The sequence below is a fragment of the Tupaia chinensis genome, unplaced genomic scaffold, assembly GCF_000334495.1.
Source record: "Tupaia chinensis unplaced genomic scaffold, TupChi_1.0 Scaffold000477_1, whole genome shotgun sequence".
Lineage (NCBI taxonomy): Eukaryota > Metazoa > Chordata > Mammalia > Scandentia > Tupaiidae > Tupaia > Tupaia belangeri.
In genome coordinates this window covers 213755-238858 of record NW_006159986.1, presented here as the reverse complement: position 1 = coordinate 238858, position 25104 = coordinate 213755, and the positions used below count along the sequence as shown (strand labels likewise).

Genomic DNA, 25104 nt, shown 5'->3' with positions numbered 1-25104 from the left:
CATGGAGCAGGGTGACCACACACCCACATCGGCCTCCTGGTCCCAGGTCACACCTGCTGCTCAGGAGCAAATTTCTTTTTTAAAAAATAATTCTTTATTTAGGGGCCGGCAGGTGGTGTGGTGGTTAAGGATGCTGGACTCCCACATGGCTGACCATGGTTTGAGTCCTGGACCTGGTGGCTTGCTTTCTCACTTTCCCTCTCTCGCTCCCTCTCCCTCCCCGTCTCTGGTCAAATTTAAAAATAAATAATTAAATAAATAAAGTTAAATAAAATACTAAAAAAATAATTATTTAATTTTATTTAGTCATTCATTTATTTTAATTTGACCAGAGACAGACACAAGGGGCGGGTTGGGGGGGGGAATGAGAAAGCAAGCCACCAGGTCCAGAACTTGAACCATGGCCAACCATGTGGGAGTGTTCAGTGACCTAACCACCACGCCACCTGCTGGTCCCCAGGAATAAAATTTTTTTTTTTTGGAGAGATTTTCACTATAGGGCGCGTGCGCTTTTTGCCAGACAGACAGAGACATACAGACAGAAAGCGAGAAATCACCCCCCAGGGGGGATGGTCATGCTGCAATCCCTTCTCCTCCATTCTCCTCTCAGGATCTTGGGCACGCACGCACACGTGCCCGCCGTTGAGTTTTAAGGCACCGGGTCCGGGACGCGAACCGCGGTCGACTACGTGGGAGTCCAGCAACATAGCGATTACGCTAACTGCTGATTCCCAGGAATAAATATTAATAGCACCTCTTCACTCTCAAAAAGATCTCCCCAGCTGGAGAGAGGGAGGCCCCAAGCATGCAGACTTGGGAGAGGCAGCATGGAGGAGATAAACAGGCTGAGGAAAGAAAGATCACGGGTCCCTCTGCCAGGGCCCCTGCATAAACTTCCACATCCTCAGTGTCCTTCCCTGGCCTCTCCAGAGCATGAAAAGGCTGTGCCATTACTTCGCTGGCTGAGCTAGCAGCCTGTTAGGCAAACAGGTACGCGAGGGCGTGTTAGCACATCTACAAGGCAAAGAGGCACTTCCCAGACTTCAAGCTGACCCCAGCTCCAAGCTCAGCAAGGTTCTCATCTTCTTTTGTTTATTTTTTTAAATTTATTTTATTTTATTTTATTTATTTTTTTTTGCCATAAGGCATGTCTGCTCACTAGAGAGAGACAGAGAGAAACACACAGAGAGAAGGAAAGTGAGAAATCATTCCCTGGGAGAATGGCCAGACTGCAATCCCTTCTCCTCTATTCTCCTCCCGTCCTTTGGGTGCACAGATGTCCAGCACGCTTTTCAAGCAGCCAGGTCTGGGACTCAAACCATAGAGTCAACCATGAGATCCAGTGCCTTAACCACCATGCCACCTACCAGCCCCTTTATTATTTTTATTTTTTTAAAGATTTATTTATTTATTCATTCCTTCATTTCAATTTGACCAGAGAGAGACACAGAGAGAGTGAGGAAAGTGAGAAAGCAAGCCACCAGGTCCAGGACTCGAACCGTGATCAGCCATGTGGGAGTGTCCAGCACCTTAACCACCATGCCACCTGCTGGTCCCACCAGCCCCTTTATTTTCTATTTTTAAATGTTGCTGTAGGGCAAGAGTAGTTGCTGGAGAGAGACAGAAAGTGAGAAAGCACCCCCCTGGGGTTGGGATGGCCACACTGCAATCCCTCCTCCTCTATTCTCCTCTCAGGATTTTGGGTGCATACACGCACACATGTACCTGGCATGTTTTTCTAGCTGCCAGGCCAGGGCTAAAACTGCTCAGTCAGCTATGTGGGTTCCAGTGCCTTAACCACCAGGCCACTGTCTGGCCCAGTTCTGATCTTGCAAGAGCCCTAGTGAGGGTTGCCCTAAGCCCAGACATGTCAGCAGAGCCCCCCCTTATGAAGTGGCTTCTGTGGAAGGAGGCCATGTTCTCAGCGCATTCATGAAAGCCATGTGCATGTGAGTCTGGAGGCCCAGGCCTAAAGACCCTCCCCGCTCAGACAAGCCCCACTTGCTGGGCCTCCAGGATGACTGGGTAGGGTCCACCCGAAGCTCCGCTGGCTGGCGTGCCGTTTTCTGAACCCCCTGCTCTCCTGACTGCAGTGGAAAACAGAAGTCTGACTGTCCACTGGTCACGCTCACATGATTCTCCATCATGGTGAGGCAGGGGCAGGAGCTGGGAATGGAATCATCAGCTCACTAGCCAGGGACTTCTTTTTTCCCCTTTTTGAAAGTAACACTGCCTCCCACTCATCCAGGTCTTATTTGTGTTTATTCGTGCATTACTCATTTCCTTTTCTTAGCCAGCTCAAAACAATTTTATCATTATCATCCCCGTTTTACAAACAGGGAAGCCAAAACCCAGCAGGTGGGTAAGTGGTGGGTTAAGTCTGAATCCAATCCTAACATCAGAGCCCTAGTTCTCAACCAGCATGCAATACTGCTCCCTACTCGAGACTCACGCTACTTTATTTAAAAAACAAATACAGGGGCCAGCACGGCAGTGCAGCAGGTGAAGCCTTGTGCCTGGATCTCATGTGGTCAACTGCAGTTTGATCCCGCCCCAGTGGCTTGAGAAACACGCTGTGCGTCTATGTGCCCAAAATGGAAGAAAAAGGACTGTGGCGAGCCATGCCCCATGGTCGCTGCTTTCTCCCTCTCGCAGGCAAATGCATGAGCCTACTGGCCATGAAAAAAATTGTGTGTGTGTGTGTGATCTTGCAAGAGCCCTAGTATATTTATATATAAATACACACACACACACACACACACACACACAAATCTGTGCTCCGCTTCGGTAGGCAGGGAAATTCAAGTTAAAACCACAGTGAGCTACCACACACGTGATCAAAGTGGATAAAATGGACAAGTCTGTGGATATGGAACAATGGAAACGCTCTTCGTGGCTGTTGGGAGGGTAAATCAGTAAAACCACTTAGAAAATAGTTCAGCATTATCTGGTCAAGTCGAAGGAACACAGACCCTAACATCCAGCACTCCACTGCACTTAAGCAAATATGTATGACCACGCCCATGGCACCAGGAAACAATCCATACGTGCATTAACAAGTCAATAAAATGGGGCAAAATCATCAATAGAATACTACACAGCAACGAACAAGAATGAACTACCACTCCATGCAAACATGCTCTTTAAACCCAGTGTTGTGCAAAAGATGCAAGACACAAAAAATTACCAACATTCAAAGTTAGGTAAATAAAACTGGTAACAGTGGGATATTAACTATCACTCGTTCTGTCACTAACTGTACCCACCACTTGCTTTCCCTGATTAGCATTTGCCTCTGTCACTCATATTCTCCACTTTAATCCCCAGCTGATACCCTCCTAATCACGGTAAAGAAATATGATAGGTATTTACTACATGAGAGTTATGTTTTTAATACTGAAAAGTGTTTTGACAGAGGTATGGTAATATTATGTATGTTCTATTTCTTGACCTACATGGTGAGTAAAGAAGTATTTATAATGTTTTCCTGTGTTATATGTCACACATACAAAAGTTAAAATACACAAGTGGGAAGTCCATATACGAGAGGGATTTTAAAAAGTTCATGGGCAGGGCTGGCAGGTGGCGTGGTGGTTAAGGTGCTGGACTCCCACATCGCCAACCGAAGTTTGAATCCTAGGCCAGGCGGCTTGCTTTCTCATTTCTGCCCATTCTGTCTCTCTCCCATCAAATTAAAAAAATAATAGTAAGAGGACAGCAGATGGCATAATAGCTATGTCGCTGGACTCCCACATAGATGACTGCAGTTCGAGTCCCAGACCTGAAGGCTTAGAACTCACACTGGGCGCATATGCGTGCATGCCCAAAAGTCCCAAGAGGAGAAGGGATTGCCACATGGCCATCCTTCCCTGAGGGGTGATTTCTTGCTTTCTGTTTCTCTGTCTCTCTCTGTTTCTCTGGTGAGTGCATGTACCCTATAGCAAAAATCTCTCTCTTAAAAAAGAAAGAAAGAAAAGAAAAAGAACAAATTTTAAAATTAAATAATTCTAAAAAAGAGTTCATGGAAAATTCATATTATGAAAAGGAGGCGCTAGACATACACATAGCTGACTGTAGTTCGAGTCCCAGACCTGGCAGCTTGCTCTCTCACTTTCCCTCTCTTTATCTCTAGTGAGAGCACATGCCCTATAGCAAATTAAAAAATAGTAATAAAAAAATAAAAAAATTTTTGGAGAGATTTTTGGTACAGGGTGCATGCACTCACTATAGAGACAGAAACAGAAAGCGAGAAATCACACCCCAATGTGGATGGCCACACCACAATCCCTTCTCCTCCATTCTCCTCTTAGAATTTTGGCCATGCACCCACATTCCCCAGTATGAGTTTAAAAAACAAAATAAAAAAAAAAGCAGAGGGTCCCATAAAGGGACTCCAACAACCGAAGTTTCCTATCCATTAAAGCCATTAGAGCTGACCAGAGACCAGGATCCCCAGCATATAAGCTTCATTCCACAGCTCAAAGCTGGGGCCTCTAGTCCCTTTCAATGTCTTTAATGATGACACATTTATTCACTAGAGATATATAATTTATTAGCATCTTTCCTCCAAAATTTTAATCTACAGATTCTATTTAATTTTTTATTTAACTTTATTCATTTATTCATTTATTTATCTTAATTTGATCAGAGACAGAGTGAGAGAGAGAGGGAAAAGTGAGAAAGCAAGCTGCCAGGTCTAGGACTCGAATCATGGTCAGCCATGTCTGGAGTTCAGCACCTTAACCACACACCACCTACCGGTCCCTTAATTCATGTACTCTGAGTATTAGACAATGACCAAACTTGTCAACCAAATTTAACTCTCTATCCCTTCCTTAGCCAGTGTAAAAATCAGACAGGTCTGCTTATAAAGCAACAAAAATAATATCAACAACACTTACCGGGTTCTAAGCACCTGACATTGTCCTAACAGCTGCCCTCTCCAAGGAAGCTTACTGTTCCCTTTTACAAATGAAGAGACTGCTGCTCAGAGAGGTCTCCCAGCCACTGAGTAATAGAAGCTAGCGTTCTGGCCCTTGCTGTTTCTTCCCAGGACCATCTTGCTCTTAGCAAGACAGGACAGACCGCGCATGTCCAGAGCGTGCTGGGGAGGAAGGCCTGTGAGTCGCATTTTCTGTAAACGCCATATTGCTGCCTGGGGTTCCAACACAGTTCCTGGGAGACTTGAGTCTGACGGACTGCATTACTGAGACCAAGAGCTTTCCGGCACTAGGGTCCCAGCTGAGGTCCCAGCCTCCGCTGCAGAAGCAGCAACCCAGGCAGTTTTAAGTCACCTCCCCCACCTCAGCAGAGGATAATCAGCTAATGGCAGCCCTGTGGTTAAAGATAAGATGGTTATCTTGCAGGTGCACCTTCTTGGCAACTTTGAGGTTTTATTACTAGGACTCATCATTAACATCTCCAAGAACAGGAGAGGTGGGAAGGAGTAGGTGGAATGGACTGGGTATGGCCTATTCTGGAAGCCTTCCAGAAAAGGAGAAGGAATGACCCCGCTCCTCCAAAACCCATGGGTGAGGCACTGAGTGAATGTGCTGGGGGCTGGGGCAGTGGCAGGAGCAGGCGTCAGAGATAAGGACAAGGCCTTCATCATGAAACCCGCAGAGGCTGGAGGGCCAAGCTCCAGGGTTTCCCGGCACCCAGGCCACCTTCCCCCTCCCCCACCCTCTTTACCCTTGGCAGGGTCTGAGCCAGAGGGGCACTCCAGGGTGCTATGACAGCCCTGGCAATACAAAGGAAGCTACAAGAGACTTTTGGAGGGAAGAGGAACCTGAGCCCTCTTGAGGCCCGTCCTCGCTCAAAGGAAGCCCATCCTCCTAGCCCAAAGGAAGCCGCCTATTACCTCAGGCCACCAACCTAGTTGCAAAACCCATTTAGTAAGTCTGCAACCACGATCTTCACACAGTCAAATAGAACAGAAAAGGGGGCAGACAGTGGCTTGGTGGTAACAGATGATGTTCTGTGAGGCTGACCCATGTGGGAAAGTTCTAGGTTCCTATCCAGAGGCCTCCCTGGGTATGTGGGGCACACGCCTGCCCACAATCGGAGCTAGCTGAGGCTGAGGGCGGATCGCAGCATCCAGACCCTGTTGGAAATGCTTGCTGCTCACTCACTCTCTGTCTCTCTCACTCAGAGAAGAAATAAATAACATTAATATTTTTTTCTTTCTTATACTTATAAAAAGTGTTCTTAAAATTATTTTATTTAACTTTATTTATTATTACTATTATTTTCCAGTTTGATCAGAGAGACAGAGAAAGAGAAAGAAGGGAAACTGAGAAAGGTCCAGGATTAGAACCACGATCGCAATGTGGGAGTATAGCGCCTTTAACCACCATGCCACCGGCTGGCCCCATAAAAAACATTTTAAAAAAGTTTTAGGGTGGGGCTGGCCAGTGGTGTGATGGTTAAGGGTGCTGGACTCCCACATGGCTGACCATGGTTTGAGTCCCAGACCTGGTGGCTTGCTTTCTCACTTTTCCTCTCTCTCTCTCTCTCTCGTCAAATATAATAAATGCATACATACATGCATACATACATTCAAATAAAATAATGATTTAAAAAATATATATATATATACATATATATATATATATTCTGCCAGATAGGTGGTGTGGTAGTTAAGGTGGCTGGATCCTACATGGTCGACAGCGCAGTTCAAGACCCTGGACTTGGAGAATGGAGAAGGGATTGGTGCTTTCTCTTTCTCTCTCTGTCCCCAGTGAGCACACATGTCCTGTAGCGAAATTTAAACAAACGAAAAGTGGAAGAACTCAGCTGAAATAAATCATTAAAAATTTTAAAAATATTAAATAAAAGCTTTAAAGAAACAAAAGGGAAAAAAAAAAAGAAGAAGAGACCTGAATGCCTTAAAAGTAGTAAGTACTAGTTCTTAAAAGTTTTGATTCTATTTTTTCCCTAAATAAATGCATGCTGTGTGGTGGGACGCAACATAAAACGTGCTTCTTATTATAGGTTGAACGTCAGAGTTTGAAAGCCCTGGCTGTGTGCACAGCTGGGTCTGCAGGCTGCGGGTTGCCCATGCATCTGAAAGCTACCTGGCAGCCTGCTCAAAATATGGCCCTTTAGAAGGGAGCGCCCTGGCGGGGAGGCTGGGGAAAGGGCCAGAGGGAGGGTGCTGGGCCACGGAAACCCAGGCCCCCTGCAGCCTCTATCCCCAGTCTCTCAGCCCAAAGAGACACTAGACAACCTTCTGACCATTCTAGATGTGAAGACAACTACTTGCCCAAGCCGTAGTTCGCAGGCCCTCTTAGCCCAGGCTGGCTGAGCACACCCCGCAGCTCTGCATCCCAGGACCCTGTGCACAGGTCCCTTGCCTGTGTCCTGTGGTGGCGGCTCAGGGCAGTGCCCTGCCCCCACATGCCCAGAGCCACCCAGGCTGCTGGTCTGTGGCTCAGCCAAGCAGGAAACCGAGGCCTGCTCTCTGGCCACAGATACCAGGGAGGGAACACGATACCGGGACCATGGATTCAGTGCCTCTCTTGTCACAGCCAAGGCTGACAACTGTCCCTGGGCCAGGAGGGCCCAGACCACAGGGTGAGGGGCCAGCGGGCAACCGGCAGGGGTTTTTACACAGGAAGGAAGAGCCAGTGAGGTGGGGGAGGAGGCTGAGGTAGGGCGGAAATGACTGCAATGTCAGCACCCCAAGGCAGACCAGGACGGGGGAGGGAGGAGGAGGCCCACCCCCGCCCCCCAGTTTGGACCTCTGCACTAAGATAAAAATCCCAGTCTTCACCCTGACACCCACATACCCAGGGCTAGGAAAGAGCATCTTCAAAGAGAGTGGAGGGGGGTCTAGCATGCTGCCCTGCCCGCACACCCCCAGAGCATAGTCCCTTCAAGGCGGAAGTGCTATGTGGGCCGACGGTGGCAAAGAGGGAGTCTGGGGTGCACAGAGAACAGGCATCTGGGAACCCCGAGCCCTTCCCTTCCCTGTGCTCAAGCAGTCTTTAGCCAGACCCTCCCAGAGTAGGGGCAGTGGAGGAAACCGACCTCCTGGTGTCTGCCAGGAGGGCAGGGAGGGTGGCAAGGAGCACGGGGTGGAGGAGGGGGTGGGGGCAGGGGCTTACATTACTGATCTGGTCTTGGGTCTTCTTGATTCTCTGGAGTTCCGGTGTGTCCGCCACCACGCTGAAGCCTTTGCCCTTGTTCTTCTCAAACTCCTCCTTGTAGCGCACCTGGAGGGCCCACAAGGGAGGGAAGAGGGACTGGAGTCAGGCCAGGGGCAGCAGGCCAGCCCAGGGGCCCCTCGGAGGCAGCCAGCAGTCAGGAGATGGGGCAGGGAGTCCGAGAAAGGAAAGCCCTGCCCAGAAATGCCATCTCAAAGCAGAAGGCTTAGCCAAAAAGCATTAGGCTAATAACGATGTCAATCCACGAAGCTTTCTGCAGCGCCTTCTGAGTGGAGGGCGTAGTGCCAGGGGCCCTGTGTGAACTATCTCGTTTCAGTCTCGACATCTCACACACATTTTATCAGCTCCATTTTACTGATAAGGAAACAGAGCCATGGAGAGGCAAGGTCTCCTGCCCAAGGTCCCAGAGTAGAGCAGCAACGGTCCAGGGGCACCAGGGTGCAAACCCTCACCACCCAGCTCCCAGCCCTTCAAGCCAGCTCATCCTGCCTGAAAGCCGAATAGGAAGAAGGTTCTTTCCAGAGCGCCTAGAACTGCCCCTGACCTCACCCTGGGCAGGATGCAGCCCGACCCACTGAAAGCCTGGGTGAGTTTTTAAGTGACCAGCTGACGGAGGGCTGTGCCAAAGGAGAGTTGGTGCCCAGAAAGGAGGGTGTGAGACAGCCACCGGGAAGCTGGATCAATGAGCCTTTGACGGGCCCTGGCGGCTTCCTGGAGCCTGCCCGGCCAGCTTCCGAGGCCACTGCCACAGAAGGGGAGGAAGCTGGGAAGGGACAGGCAGCATTTCAGAACGAGCTCGGGGAAGAACCCTTCCACCATACCGCTGCCCTCCTCTTCTGAGAACGCCACAGGAAACTCAAGTACTAGAGGCTCAAGTCTGACACCAGGAAGGACTTCCCTGCCACCAAACACGCTGCAATACAAGGAACAGTTCGTCCTCCCCAGGGCGTCGAAGAACAGAGCAGAGGCTGAGAAATGCTCACGGGGCAGGGAACGCTTGGAGTGCCTTGGCTTCCAGGGCCCTCACTGTCCACTGCAGCAGCCATCTGTTCCAGACCCCGCCAGCTGCCTGGATTTCCTCCATGGGGGAAACAGGTCAGCTCAGGACATGGCGTTGGGGACCTTGGGAGTTTCCAGGATGAAAAGCTCACACGGCTTCCAGGCATGGAGTCATCTGGCCACAGCACTGATGTGCATGCTGACCTGACCAAAAACACACATGTACGCTGCCACGGCCACACCTGCCAGACCTTCCACGCATCCGTCAGGGGTCAGGGGTCCTTGTTCGTCCCCTAGAGCCCAGGCCTCCTATTCAGGAGTTCTTCCTCTTTTGCTCTGATTCAGGCTGAAAAGAAAGGCCTGGGTGTGCCAGTTCCTATCAGACCTGAAGATAATGCAGTGGACTAGACACCAGGCCACCCTAGGGCCCAGAAGCCACCCATCATCCACACATCCAGGAAGGCCTGGGCCAGCACTGTGACTCTCAGAGGGAAGCAGGGCGCCCCTTGGAAAGGTGAGGCACCCAGGGACAGAAAACTGTAGTTCCAAGTGCCAACGCCCCGACTCTAAGGCCCCAGCTCTCGGTTTCCTCACCTGTAAAAAGAGCTGTCCCCGGGCCCAGTTAAAATGCGGGGCGGAGCTTCCTACCAAGCATGCGCAGAGTGGGATGGAGCTAGTACTGACAGACTCGGCCTCGGTTTCCACATGCAGTGGGGAGCACAACGCCAGGCATGCCGGCTAGTGACAGACAGAGCGCTGAAGAACGGAGCACGCGCAGAACAGAATGGGCTCAACCCGTACGGGCGGGGCACCATGTGAAAGTGCTCAGTCCCCATCACAGTGCCAAACGAGCCAGTCCCCACCTCCTTCCTCTGTTTTCTGGCTTTGCAAGGGTCAGGCCCTTAATCCAAGGACATAACTGCTGTGGCACTCAATGACATCAACTGGTTCCCAGGCTCGGGAACTGCCTCCCCCGCCCTGGTGGGGAAGGATAACTCATTTCGCTCCCAGCAGAGGAGGCCCAGCGAGGGAATTGGCTGCAGAGGAACAGAGGCTGAGAAAGGCCTGGGCTCACGCCTCCTTGCTGTGTCTCTAGGCAAATCGGTGCCTCTCTCTGGGTCCACTTAGGGGCTGGCTAGCTGATCTCTAAAAGCCTCTCACCTGTAGTCTGTGCCATTCTGTAACCATGTGAGGCCTGACCGGAGAATCCAGATGGGGAAGACTATCTGAGAGGTCTTCTGGTGAAAAGGGGTAGGAACAGCCTAGAAACAGAAGCACTTGCCCTCTGGTCTGGAGGGACCAGCAGCATGTCACCAGGGTCCCTGCGCAGGGAAGGGACCTGCCTGAGGTCCCTTGATCAAGGCTGTATGTTGGGTCAGAGTACAACTCTGCACTTCAACAGCTGACTCCATCCCTGGGGGACAGCTGGGCCTCCCATCCTGGGAAGTCCCACAGTCAGGCCAGGATTAATGCCTGAGGACCCTGAAGCCTAAACAGCCCTGGGCACCATCTACTTTTTACATGTAGGTTCTTAGTGATCTCCCTGCATCTGCTTTCCACCCTGCCCCAGCACACAGCAGGGACATGCCAACGTCTGCTGCAGAAGCGAGGAAGGAGCCAAACGCACCCGCATCATCTCCAAGCAAACGAGGCGGCACAATGTGAAAAATAATTGCCTTGATGGCCCAATACAAGAATGATAAGAAAGATCTTGATGCAAAAAACGGTAGTGGAGCCAGCAGGTGGCATGGAGGTTAAGGCACTGGATCCCATATGGCCCACTGTGTGGTTTGAGTCCCAGACCTGGCAGCTTGAAAATCACGGGCACATGTGCGTGTGTGCCCAAAATCCCAAGGGGAGAATGGAGAAGGAACTGGGGCATGGCCAGCCCCCCAGGGGATGATTTCTTACTTTCCATCCTCCCCCCTATATAATATATACTTATTATATGTCTACTATGTGTTGGGCCCACACATACTATAACCTGTCTCCTAATAGAAGAAACCTTCTAAAAAAGAAACCTGTTTTGGGATCAGCAAGTGGCATGGTGATTAAGATGCTGGATTCCCACAAGGCCAATGCTGGTTTGAGCCCCAGACCTGGTGACTTGCTTTCTCTCTCTTTCTCGCTCTCTCTCTCTGGCAAGTGCCTGTATCATGTTTAAATATAATAATGATAATAATATTTTTAAAAAAGAAACCTTTTTTAAATCACACACAAAGATGGAGAGGAGAGCTAATGACAAAGGCTGGGGCTGGAAGCAGAACTAGTCAAAGATCACTATATTGGTGGGGCTGACAGGTGGTGTGGTGGTTAAAGGTCCTGGACTCCTACATGGCCAACTGTGGTTCAAGTCCTGGACTTGGTGGCTTGCTTTCTCACTTTCCCTCTCTCTCTGTCTGATCAAACTGGAAAATAATAAACAAGTAAAGTTAAATAAAATAATTATTTTTTAAAAAGTTATTTATTTAAAATGTTTGAGAGATTTTTGCTATAGGGTGTGTGTGCTCGCCACAAAGACAGAGAGAGACAGAGAGACAGAAAGTGAGAAATCACCCCCCAGGGGGAATGGCCACACTGCAATCCTTTCTCCTCCATTCTCCTCTCGGGATCTTGGGCACGTGTGCACACACGCCCAGCGTGAGTTTAAGCCATCGGGTCTTGGACTCAAACCGTGGTTGACTACATGGGAGTCCAGCAACATAGCCATTACACTAACTGCTGGTCCCAATAATTTTATTATTTTTATTATTATTACTTTAATTTGATCAGAGAGTGAAAGTGAGAAAGCAAGCCATCAAGTCCAGGACTCGAACTGTAGTTGTCCATGTGGAAGTCCAGCACGCTAACCACCATGCGACCTGCTGATCCCTAAAATAATCCTTAAAAATAAAAAAGATTACTATGTTGGGACTAGCAGGTGGCATAATGGTCTCGTCACTGGACTCCCACGTAGTTGACCACAGTTCGAGTCCCAGACCCAGAGGCTTAAAACTAACACCAGGGGTGTGTGGATGCATGCCCAAAATTCCAAAAGGAGAATGGAGGAGAAGGAATTGTGGCGTGGCCATTACCCGGAGGCGGGGGGGTGATTTCTCATTTTCTGTCTCTCTCTGTCTCTCTGGAGAGCACATGCACCCTATAGTAAAAATCTCTTAAAAAAAAAAAAAAAAAAACAACAAAAAAGAGATCTCTGTGTTCATTTCTTAGCTTCCTCATGCCCAAGTTCCATTTCCTCTTTCCAGGAGAGTAGTGATAGCGGACCTTTACTGACTCCTTGTCAGACACCATTAAATGCCTAACACAGGGGGACCAAAAGTTGGCGTAGTGGTTTTGGTGCTAGACACTCCCACGTGGCCAACCACAGTTCGAGTCCCGGACCTGGAGGCTTCCTTTCTCCCTTTTCCCTCTCTCTCTCTCTCTGTGTCTCTCTCTGGTAAAGTTAAAACTAATGGATGAATAAATAAAATTAAATAAATAATCATTTTTTAAAAAATGCCTAACATAGACCAATATTATCAACACAACCCTTGGACAAAGGTAATCCCCATTTTACAGCACTGTGGCACAGAGAGGTTAAAAAACTTGCCCAAAGTCACACAGCTAGTGGAAGCAGATCTGGGACGGGACCTGTCAAGTAAGAGCAGTGTTTCCGGCTTCGCTGCCTGCTGTGCTGGTCTCAGGACCCAAGGTAAGAATGGACACTTTGCCCAGGGCATAAGGTGAGGCTCTCCTTGTTCTCCTCCTCCCCTCCCCTCTGTGGCATTCCCACAGGGTCATGAAGGTATGACAGAAGAGAACATGAGAGGCTCTCTGCTTGCACTTCTGTCTGGGGTTGGGAGACCTCCAGCTCAGGCCTACCCCAAAGCTGCTGCCTCCACCCAGCCTGGGACTGGGGGGTGCAGGGGTTGGGGAGCTGCAGATGAAGGAGGGGGCGGGGCCCAGCTGCCAGCTCCCTGCTCTGCCAGGCCTGGGCAGGACCATCCAGAGGGTTATTTCTGGACAGCTCTGTGGTTCCCCCTCCCACGGGGGAGGCTCCAGGTGTCCCAGACACCCAAAGTGCCACTTTGGGACCAATATAGTGACAGGAAAACAGAGTGAAATAGCACGGGCAGCTTCCCAGGGCCGGAAGGGCTGAGTGAGACAACCAAGGCAGGCCCAGGAAGGGGCTCTGGAAAGAGACCAGCTGACAGACTGGCGGGGCAGGGCGGGTAGGCGGACTAGGCTCCCCCTTCCCTTCCCGCCAGCCACAGGCCATGCTAGCGGCCCTGCCCCCAGAGCAGCCACAGGAACCAGAACCTGTCACCGCCCCCAGCCAGGCTGGCTCAGCCCTTCCAAGCCTGCGTCCCGGCCCAGCCCCTGACCTCCAGGCAACTGGGTTGCTGTGCCCACTTTCCTGGTGAGAGGCCAACCTCAGACCACCCAGCTGGTGGGAGGTGGAAAGGGATGGAACCAGGTCCGCAAAGAGCCCAGGGCCTTTTCCTCCCCACACTCTACCTCTCCCAGCCCCCAGCTTGAAGCCCCAAGAACTCCAACTTCAGGGGAGTAGAGCTGGGCCTTTGTCAAAGCCCTAACTCCCAGGACTCACACCCCTCGGAGCAAACAGGGCGAGCTCCTTCCGATGGCTCCTGCCAGTCCCCCTCCCTGCCCAGGGGCCCATTCCAAGTCTTTCAAACCACTCAGGGTCAAATGCAGGTTCCTGGGCCTCACCCCAGGCTTGCCAAACAAAAGTCCCTTGGGTGGGGCCTAGCAGTAGGATTCCAGCAAGCCCCCTCCTACATGATGGTGGCCAGTGTGTCCTACAGGTTGGGGACAGGGCAGCATGTCACAGGAGTCAGCTGCTAAGAGGAAAGGGTTCTGGGGCCAGACTGAATGCTCAAGATCTGCCCGTCACTGAGCTCCGGCTAAGTGGAGTGGCCTTGCTAGATCTGAGTCCCCATCCATCCAGGGGCAGAGGAGCCCCTCCTCCAGGTGGTGGGGAGGACTAAATGGAGGCAGGTGGACACGAGGAGTCTCCCAAAAGCTCACAGCAAATGTGTGTGATGAAAACACTATGCATGAATTTCAAATTTTCTCTGCACCAAAATAAACTCGCACTTGAATTCCATGTCCCAGGAACATTTGGACGCCTGCCTCATGTCGCACAGTCCGGGCCTCGGTGAGAACCTACTGAAGAGGGACCGTCACTCATGCTTTCCCCAACCTGCCCAGGAGCACGCCAGGCCCCTGGGAAGCCAAGGGCAGGGGTGGGCAAAGGAGCCCCTAAAGCCTGGGTGCGGCTTGTACTTTCTCTGTGAAGGGCCAAAGCCGCCCAGGCAACAGCAGCACTGTCACCTGCTGGCTTCTCAACCTGGGTGTGCTTCCTCCTACAGAGCCTGCCTCTCGGGGATCAGGTTCCAGAGGCAAAAAGAGCTGCAGCCTGGCTTTTGTGGGATGGACAAAGGCTGAGGGGTTCGAATTTCTCCTCCTGAGAACAGGAGGGGTGTGTCTCTTGCCTCCCCGTGTGTGTGTGTGTGTGTGTGTGTGTGTGTGTGTGTGTGTGTGCATGTGCACCCCCGTTCCCTATCTCTGGACATGTACCTTTACCCAGACCTGCTGTTGTTTCCGCCAGCACCTCCTCTTCTGGGTCCCTCCCCAGGCAGAGACATTTGGGCAGTAGGCAGGCATGAGCTCAGGCTGCAGAGCTCAGGCATGGTTAAAGAGCAAAAAGCGAGCGGCCCCAGTCCTAAAGCCTCTTACTCTAGGTGTCGGTGGCCCAAGCTCTGTGCCTACCTCTGCCTCAGTTCCTGCATCTGTAAACTGCAGGAAACAGCTCTTCCACCTACACCCTGCCCTGCGCCCCGAGTCGGGTCTGGGATAAATGGGGCGAAGTAACTAAAAGCACTTGCTAAACTACCGCCATTCTCGTCAGCACAAGGGGCCATCTCTGTGCTCCTTAGAGAGTCAGATGGAAACCGGGAAGAACATCAGCCTCTGCGGTAGACGAACGTGCGCTCAGAGCCGCAGCCTCTACTTCCTCTGCTGTAAAGCGGCTGACCCTACCCCTGCACAGCTGCCGTAGGACTGCACGAACCCAGGAGCACTGAACTGCAGCTACTGCAACGACCCGTCGCACCTGCTCGACCCTGGCCAGTCTCTCAGTGCCTCGGGCGCCTCATCTGTACCATGGGAGGGCTACATGGAAAGCCCTACCCAGGGAGGGTGGTTCTCTCTGACAGAACCCAGGCAGGGCAGGCAAGGTGGAAATCACGCAGTCCCACTCTGGAGGGGTGGGGAGTGATCCCCTGTCCCCATGGCCCAGCATTTTCCTGGTCCCCAGCACCCTGCCCACTGTGTGAGTCCCAATATGTATTCTCTCCTTCACCGTAATCCCTGCTGAAGCCCCGCCCCATCACACCCCACGGCAGGCCAGGCTTGTCCCAGAAGCCCTCCCAAGTCCCAGGTAGGGGTAGCTGTGGGACGTCAGGGCAGCAGACCCTTTTCTCATTCCTCAGTGTCCACTAAAGACCAAGTTCCCTCTGGGCCAGGAGGGACAGGGGCCCTGCCTGTGACAAGGGCCTGCAACCCTCCCCACACACCTGTGCTCAGGAAAGTCAGGCCTAAGGAGAAAAGGCAGGACAGTTTCCCCCGCTTGGCAGGGCCCCTTCACACCCTGCCCTTCGAAGGCTGGAGAAGGGGTGGGGATATGGCTCTAGAGAGTGGGTGGGCTGTGTCACTTCAGACTGGCACGAGCCTAGAGATGCAAGTTTCCGTTTCTGGGGCTGCCCCAAACCCCTCCTTTGTGGGTGGGTATGAAAAGAGAGGAGGCGGGGGGGACAGTTTCCTGGAGGAGGCAGACTTTAGGGCATCCCAGAGCAGACACCCACACCTCTCCAACCTGCCCTAGGTAGGAAGGCCAGCATGCTCCCTGACTCCTTAGTCAGGACACAGGAAGTAACGGGGTGCAAGCTGGGGTAGGTAGGCTGGCGAGGACTAGGGTTTTAGCACCTAGGCCTTGCTGAAGGACCACAGGGGAAGGAGCCCTTGCTAAATGTGGGGTTACGACAGCCCTCCCCGCCAGGCCACAGCCCAGCCCCGCCCCTCACCTGACTCTGGAGCTCACTCTGTTGCTTGAGGCGGAGGTTTTCCGGGGTGTCGGCCACCATGGTGAAGGACTGCTTGGGGTAGTGTCTGCAGGACATAAAAATAGAGTGTGGGTCACTCCGGGGCCAGGCCAGGAGCCTCTGGGCTTCTCGCCGATTCTGGCTCTCCTGAGAACTTCCTCTTATCCCAGAGCAGTCCCTGCCCCAGACCCAGCCGCAGGACCTTGGTGGCCATGGCCGTGGCCAAAGAGAGGTAAGCACTTCTCAGACTCTGCCTGGGCTGGCCGGACTGAGAAGGCACAGAGGGCCTGAGTGGTTGGCAGGTTGGGGAAAACTATCCTGAGCCAAGGAAGTTGTCGGGACACTCTGAGGGTTCCAGATTCCTCTTGTGTGGGGACAACCCATGCTTGGCATCTACAGGCATAGGATCAGGGCCAAGCTTTCAGTTAAGACCAGAAATGGAGACCAACCATGTGGGCAGGGTTTGGGGGAATGGAGGACAAGAGGGATACAGAGACAGAGGGAAAGGACATTCATATCCAGGGGGGCTTCTCAGAGGAAGTGGCAAGAAAGAGAATGCACTTGTCCAAAGTGGCATTTCAAAGGGCTAACAAGAGGCCAGCCAGTGGTGTGGTGGTGAAGGTGGCTGGATCCCACACAGCTGACAGCACCATTTGAATCCTGACCCCCAGCTTGAGAAGCCCACTGGGCGCATGCGCGTGCCTGCCCACAATTCCAAAAGGAGGGGAAGGTGGAGAAGGGCTTGCAGCATGACCATTCCTCAAGGGGGATGCTTTTTCCCTTAAGAGGGAGGAGCTAACAAGGTCCGGCATAATTGGAGATTGTTAGTTTGTAGCAGGAAGACCAGCTTAAAACCAAAAAGGAAGGTCACCCTTGGGTGACAGATAACAAACAATAACAACAGTTCACATTAGCCCTGTACTAAGGACTTACACAACTTGGTTCATCGAATTCTCTCTGCCACCTGCCCAGCCCTGCCATTATCCCCCTTTGACAGATGGGAAAATTGAGGGCACAGAGATTTATCAATATGGCCAAGAAACACAGCCAGTAAGTGGTGGGATCCAGATTTGCACTCGGATCATCTCTTTTGAGACCAATATGCTGAGGGGCCAGCAGTTAGCGTAATGCCTATGTCACTGGACTCCCATGTGGTCGACCGCGATTGAGTCCCAGACGGTGGCTTAAACTCACGCCGGGCACATGTGCGTGCGTGCCCAAGATCCCGGAAGGAGAATGGAGAAGGGATTGTAACATGGCCATCCCCCCTGGGGGGTGATTTCTCGCTGTCTGTCTCTCTCTGTCTTTCTGGTGAGCGCACGAGCTCTATAGCAAAAACCTCTCAAGGAAAAAAAAAAGAAAGAAAGAAAAGAAAGAGACCAATATGCCGAACAAAACCACCCAATCTCCAGGCACAGGACAGACCAGGGTCCAGCTGTGCAGGGAGAGGGCAGGCTTGGAAGTAGCAGAAACGAGGGGAGCCCACAGAGCCACGCCATGAGGACCACCAGAGCAGTCAGGCCCCACCCCCTCAGTTCACAGTGAAAACAAGTATGGCGGCCGGGCCCTCATCACTCAGCAGTCTTCACAGTCAACTGAGTTATCACATCAGTCTACTGCCTGGCCTTTCCACTATTTCTCCACAAGGGAAGGCTTTTCTTTTGTTTCTGATCTCCTTTGTTCATTTATTTATCCCAAGCTTCTAGAACAGTAACTGGAATGCTATTCCCAAGTTTTAGTCCCAACCAGACATTGAAGCAGTCAGGACTAGAACTTGGGCCTCTTACATTCCCTGGGTCATCATGAGTTTTCCAACCAACCAGCCAAAGGGGACGCATCCCTGAGTCAGTGGCTTCTGTATGTGCTGGTGTGTGAACCTATTTCAGGGACCAGGGGTGGCTTCCCAAGCAGGAGCCCAAGGTCTGGCCATTTTTAGCCCTGGGTGACCACCTCTCACCCAGCTGTGAGCACTGCAGGTCCCTGACTCACAGGCTGCCCCAGGGAAGAGCTGGGTGGTCTCCCAGGACCTCTTCCCAGCAAGTGCCACCCTGGCTGGCTGTCGTGCCTAAGAGCTGACATAAACTGCCCACCTGCCTGTGCTTTTCCAAAGCTGGCAAGTTCCCAGCCACCTGTAGCACCCTGAGCCAGAGCGACCTGTAAACATGTGACCACCCTCTGGGCCACCATTTGTGAAGGGTAGGATATGGGCTTTGAAAAACTCAACCAAGAGGAGTGTGACCAGAAAGGTCACAGTACTGGGCTCTAGCCCTGCCATGGGCTTCCTGGGGAACTCTGGCAAATCCTCTTCTCCCCTGGCTAGTTTCACAGTCTGGGACCTCGGTGAGTCTGGCTGTGCCCTTCCCCAGCCTCACGGCTGAGGCCCAGCTGGCCGCTCCCCCCACAGAGGGAAGGAAGCAGGAGGAGAAAAGCAAACACAGGTGCCTGCAGCTGCCAACGGAAACAGCCCATGCACACATGCAGGACTGAGTCCGGGGTCCAGTCCCCAGGCTTGGCCCAGCTCCACACCAGGGCCAGGGCCATCCATGGCTGAGCAACTCCATTGGAAATTCCTGAGCCGTTCCAGGACAAGGGAAGATTAACTAGGAGTCTATTCCAGAAAACCAGAGGGAGAAGAGCAGAGGGACTGAAGTAAGACTTCCAGCAGAACTGGGTGGCCCTGAGGTCCCCGGAAGGAGGCCTTCGGAGATGAGCCTCATCCCGAATCAGAGCCTCTCTAAAGGCACCTCCGGGTGGGCTGCAGTGAGGACAGCATCTTTAGAGACTCACGTGGCAGAGAGGGCGTGGGGCAGCAGGGATGTGAAAGAGACCTCTAGATAGCTTTGATCCAGAACTTGGAGAGTCTAAGGCCCAGGTGCAGTGGGGTGCACCACTATAGGTGCTGCACCCACAATGGGGTGCACTGTGCTCCACAGGCTGGGATCACGTGGGAGGCCTGAGTTTGATTTCCAGTCCTCCTTAATGGCCCAGTCCAGTGGTGTGCTCTTACTGTTCCAGACTGGGAGGTGGAGGCAAGAGGACTGTGACATGGTGAAGCATTATCTTGCTTTTTTTAAAAAAAATAAATAACAGAGGGGCCAGCAGTTAGCGTAATGGCTATGTCACTGAACTCTCATGTAGTCGGCCGCGGTTTGAGTCCTGGACCCGGTGGCTTAAACTCACGCCAGGCGCGTGTGCGTGCATGCCCAAGATTCCGAGAGGAGGATGGAGGAGGAGGGATTGCGGCGTGGCCATTCCCCCGGGGGAGGGGGGTGGTGGTGATTTATCGCTTTCTGTCTCTCTGTGTCTTTCTGGCCAGTGTGCATGCCCTATAGGAAAAACCTCTCCCAAAAAATAAATAAATAAATAACAGAAACAAATTAAATAAATTATTCAGGTGCCAAAATAGCAGAAAACACGTAGACAGGCATGCATGGGAGAGAGACAGCGACACCTTGACGGGGTCTCATCGTGCTGAGATCCCCTGGCCCGTGCCCCTCCGGCTTCAGGATCCCGGACACCCACGTGCCTGGTGTGCTTTCAGGCCAGCCCAGGGATCTGAACCCACAGTTGGCCATGTAGTTTCCAGCCTTGTAGGGCACTACATTACTACTGCATCACAGGCCAGAAGACTCTGTCTTTAAAAAAGAAGGAAAAAAGGAATAATCTGAGAAGATGGTGCAGGTTAGCCTGGGGTAGAGGAGCAGGGGCTCGGTGGCTAGCAACTTGCCAAACACAAGTCCTTGGGAGCCAGAGTGCAAACACTGGAGTTTCCTATTTGCGTGAATGTACAGGGTTAAAGCAGAGGGTCAGCTCCAGTGGCCCAAGGACAGCCAGACACATGCACCTGATACGCCCCATACACGCTTCAGCTCCTGCACACTGCGTATGCCCCACACGTGATGAATACATATGTGTGCCCTCCGCAGCAAAGGGCGTCTCCCAGACAGCGAAACAGTGGGTCCACTTGCAACAGCAACAGCTATGTCACAAGCCATCCCCACACCTATGCCCTACCCTGGCCCTCACCGTTCCCTGCACCCCACCGGGTCTCAGGAGCTCCTGTCACATGCAGGCAGTGCCCCGCATGGGGCTGGCAGGTACTCTGTCCTCTGGAACCACCATGACTCTCCGCCCAGCTCAGCCCCCCCCTCCAGAGCCAGGAACACTAATCCCATCAGACAGGAAGGGGGAGGGGGTGGGCCAGCCTAGATGTTGACTTGGCTTAATTCAGCAGGGGTGGAGGAAGGATTTTAATCCTGCATCAGATTAACTAGATTAAAGGAGAAGCCCCAGAGCCTCCAATCTCCTACTACTGCCCCCTAAACCCAACTCCAGGCAGAGGAAGGCGGCAGACGCAGCACAGGCTCTATTCCTCCGGCTGGGTCAGCCTGTCCCCTCCCTGCAGCCCCCAGCCCTGGCGAGACAACCCTGCCTTTCCCTTCCTCTGTTCACTGCGCTTCGGGTTCCCATGGCAACCTCATCCTCAGCTCCAGGCAGGAGAGCAGCGAGAGCGAGAGGGAGAGGGAGGTCTATGGGGGTGGGGAAGAGACGCAGACTGCAGGGTGTCCTCAACTAAGGAGGAGCCCAAGGGGGCCAAGGAGATGGTGTCTGCGGGATCCTTATAGACAACCTACACGTGGAAGTCAGGGGCCTCGGGTGCTTCCAGAAGGAGGGTATAAGAAGGGCCGTGCTGTGCCCCTCCCCCTCCAACTTGACCTCCTTCCAGAAACAACTGCTGGGAATCCTACCTTCCCCTACCTCTCTGTCCTCCGGCTGATGCGCCTGCTACCCCTGGCCTCAGATCCCAGTTGGGCTGTGTGTATGTGTGTGTGTGTGTGTGTGTGTCCCAATGTGGGTGCTTTGACAGCTCGGGGCCCTGTCCCAACAGACTGGGTCATGGAGAGGAAGCCCAGGCACAGAGCTGAGACCAGGGCACAGCTGTTCTTTGTCCCTTCTGTGGGCCAGCCAGCATATGGCAGGGCCCACTGTCAATCATCCCAAATGGGTGAGCTCTCTGCAAAACCCTCCCCACCTCCCTTACTGCTATCAGCCATTCTGTGGGACAGAGAGGTATGGAGACAGCCCACCAGTAGGACACGATGCCTGGGGGGCTAGGGAAAGGACCTAGCATCCATGAGAGCAAAACCAGGAAAAGACCTCTTCTGGGCAAGAACAGGGATGGGCGGGGCACTCAGTCGGCAGAGCTTAGGCAGAGCTTAGGCCTTCAGGAGAATTTAGAGGTATCCGATGCAGCTTCGTAATACCCCGTGCCCTGTGCATCGTATATTGCACCCTTGAAAACTGCCACAAGGCTTTGGGCTAGGCAAAGCAGCCACTACCACTGCGCCCATCTTACAGATGAAGAAACTGAGGCTCAGTGTCAAGGACAGAGGCCTTATTGCACTGTCCCCAATACCATAGCAGTCCAGATGGGCCCCAGTCCACCTCCAGGTGTCCAGAGCTCCAGGGAAGGTTGTGCTTGGTAGGGTGGATGCAGAGCAAAGCACTTTATCCTTCAAACACTGCCTGTCTGTAAGTATGGCCATTATGGGAGACCCCAGAGGGTGACACTAGAAGGCCACCTCTGGTTAGGAGCTGCCTCTTCAGACCTTGCAAAAGCAGTGTCCCCAAGGATTAGGACCAGCAGGGATGCAGGAGGGCAGCCTCTGCCCCAGTGAGGGGTCATCCCTGAAGGCCTATGAGACACTTTCCTGCTCGAGGACAGGCAGGATGCTGAGAAGCTGCAAGGGTTACAGGCTTAAGGTGACAGGGACAGTTAGTAGGGCACCGGTCTCACTCCCACTTCTGCCATTCGCCACAATCCAGCAGCAGAACAGGAACAAATCAGAGATCCCGAAGCCCAGCTCCCCTTCCACATGTGACCTCACCCCTTCCAGGCTTGAACCCTTCCCAACCACAGCTTTGTGTTCGAGGAGGAACAAAAATACACCAATAAAAGTAACAAGGAGCTTTTGGTTTTACCAAAAGGGGAAGAAAGGAAAAAAAAAAAAAAAAGCCAGCCTTGACATCCTGCCTCTGGAAAGGGCTGCTGATTCCAAAGCCCCTGCTGGGAACACTGCCCGCAGCTGGCCAGGGCTCTGTCCGCTAACCCAGTTTCTCCCTGTCCCCCAGGCCCAAGGAGCTGAAGTGGTGGGGACAGGAAGCAACAAAGAAGCATTGTTGCAACAGAGGGGGAAAAATGAACGGGCAAAAGATCAAGGCTAGACACGAGAAGAACTTATCAGCTCTCAGGGATACCAGGCAAAAGGAAAAAAAGACAAAGCATGCACCTGTTCCTCTTGGCAAAACACAAAGAGCTATGCTGGGCCTCAGTTTCCTCATCTGTAAAATGGGGGTACTGGGAAGCACAGTGATCCCTAAAGTTCCTTGAGGCCCCGATTTGAGGATGACAGCAAAGTGGAAGGGAGCTGCCTAGAGACTCCGTCTGACCATTGTGCCCACTGTTTGAACTCATCTCCCCCATCCCCAAGGTTCAGCAGGTCCTCTTCCCACTCTCACTCCTAGTACCAACCCCGCTCCCTAAGACGCCTGATCCCAATTTTCCCAGTAGAGGCAGAGAATTCTGGGGAGTCAAGAAAGCTCCAGGCCCCAATCCTGGATTTGCCCACCACTGCCCCCACCTCTTAAAAGCAGCTGGGAGGAGCCAGCAGTAGCATGGTGGTTAAGGATCTAGATCCCACATGGCCACAGCACGGTTCAAATCCTGGACTTGGCAGCTTGAAAAACATGCCAGGCACATGTGTGTGCATGCCCACAATCCCAAGAGAAGAGTAAAAAAGAGATGGGACTGCAGCATGGCTAGCCCCCCTGAGGAATGATTTCTCATTTTTCTTCTCTGTCTCTCTCCAGAGAGTGCACACACACTATAGCAAAAAGACTAAAAAAGAAAAAAGGGGGACCAGCAGTTAGCGTAATGGCTATGTCGCCGGACTCCCATGTAGTCGACTGTGGTTCGTGTCCCAGACCCGGTGGCTTAAAACTCACGCCGGGCATGTGTGCGTGCGTGCCCAAGATCCCGAGAGGAGAATGGAGGAGAAGGGACTGCGGCGTGGCCATCCCCCCTGGGGGGTGATTTCTCGTTTTGTCTCTCTGTCTCTGTCTGTCTGTCAAGCGCACGCACCCTATATAGCAAAACCCTCTAAAAAAAAAGGTAGCTGGGATTAGAGACGCTTGCTAGAATCCAGAGACACTTAGGCACACAGGTGCATCCAGCAGGCCTTTACCCCACTCCCATCTGAGGTCCGAGGGAAGAAACAAGAACCTCTCCATCCTCCTCAGCTGCTCACGGACAGCACCAGGAAACAGAGGGTGGACCAAGATATCTGCAGTCGGTGAAGGGGCAAGTTGCAATCGAGTCCCCCTTTCCCTTCTCCAGCCCACGTCCACCCTGCATCCCAAAAGATGGTTCCTCTGGCCTGTCTATAGGCTCCCCAAGAGGAGGGGCTGGACAGTTCCCCAGCCTCCCACCCCCAGTCCTGACCTCCAGGCTCTGGGAGTATTTGCATAGAGACAAAGAAGCAGGTTTGTACAGAGCCAGGGAGCCAGGGCGTGAGGCCCAATCCCGATAACAAAACAAATCATAAATACTCTTTCTAACCAACAGAGCTGGCTCCCCCCACCCATCTAGAAGCTCCAAGAAAGAATTCAGTTAGCCATAAATGCAGCCTCTACCTTGCCAGAGATGCCTGCATGGCTGCAGCCCAAATGTGAGAAGGGAATCCTGGAAATGAGAGCCATCCAGCCCAGCTCTCTGCAGTTTCTCCCCGGCCCCAGGGCCCCCCCAGAGCCCTGTGTGTGTCTGGGCACGTGTGAAGCTGCACGTACGTGGGGTGGGGGTCCTCCACGCCAGGCAGGATTGGCAGCGAGCTCCGGCCTGGGTTCTCTCCCACCCCACTCCCAGACAAGGAGAGAAACAGAAGAAGCCTTTTCCCTGCTTAGGTGTAGCTGCTTACAGTCACTTTCCAGAACTAAAATCTCAGTTTTGAGAAGCTGAGTCTCAGTTTTGGAAGCTACAGGGAAAGACAAACAGCTTTCTTCTCTCTTGACCACCTCCCCGCAAGATCCTAGCTCCCCCACTCAGAGCTCAAGGACGGGCTAGACATGGGCAAAACAGAGAGGCCTCCCTGCACGCCAAACGCATTCACTGGTGGGCCCACCCACTGGGACATGCCAGGAGATTCCACCTGCCCTTTTGCGTGTCGCACTAGGTTTAGCCCAGCATGGAGCAGGTGGTGAGGAGAAGCCTGAGGTGCACAAAGGAAGGCAAGAAGAACAGGAATGGGCAACCCTATGCCCTGGCAATGCCAGGCTTCAGGAACCCGATTGCCACTGAAGGGGTCACGGCAGGAGGAAAACAGGAGAGAGGACAGTGAACACTTGGCATCATGCCCGGCATACAGCAGGTAGCCAATAAACACGCTGGTGCAAGGTCCAGCACCCCTGGGTAGGAATTTTGACCCCGAAGAAACCAAGGCTTCTAGGCACTCCTTGCAGGCAGGGCCTGCGTGACTAGCTGCTCAGCAGATGCCAGGGTGAGGGTGTGGGCAGACCCTGGGGCAAGGTGCTACTACGGCTAGAGTCACAAAGTCCCACACCTTCCCCCTCCTCCAGGGTCCTTCCCAGGACCAGCTGCGCATGGCAAGGCCAGGGTTGTAAAGTCTGGAGAGGAACTGAGAGGTCTACCTGCTTCGTTGGGTGGATAATAGGGGTATGTCTGCCTTGACAGGCTGGAGGCAATAGCTTCACCTTCTGTCTCTGCTCCCCACCCCCAGCTTCTACAGGAGCCCCCCCCCACGCTCACTTTCTGGGGTCTC

At 52.7% G+C, this 25104-nt stretch overlaps 1 protein-coding gene across 1 annotated transcript in view; it reads right to left on the bottom strand.

The window, feature by feature from the left end:
* LASP1 (LIM and SH3 protein 1) overlaps nucleotides 1–25104 on the bottom strand; it is a 46761-nt gene that overhangs the window by 11857 nt on the left and 9800 nt on the right. Inside the window, exons 3-4 of the mRNA XM_006155869.3 lie at nucleotides 16253–16337; nucleotides 8109–8216 (exon numbers count right to left, since the gene is read on the bottom strand). Coding sequence (XP_006155931.1) covers nucleotides 8109–8216; nucleotides 16253–16337 — 193 coding nt within the window. The remainder of the gene's footprint in view (nucleotides 1–8108; nucleotides 8217–16252; nucleotides 16338–25104) is intronic.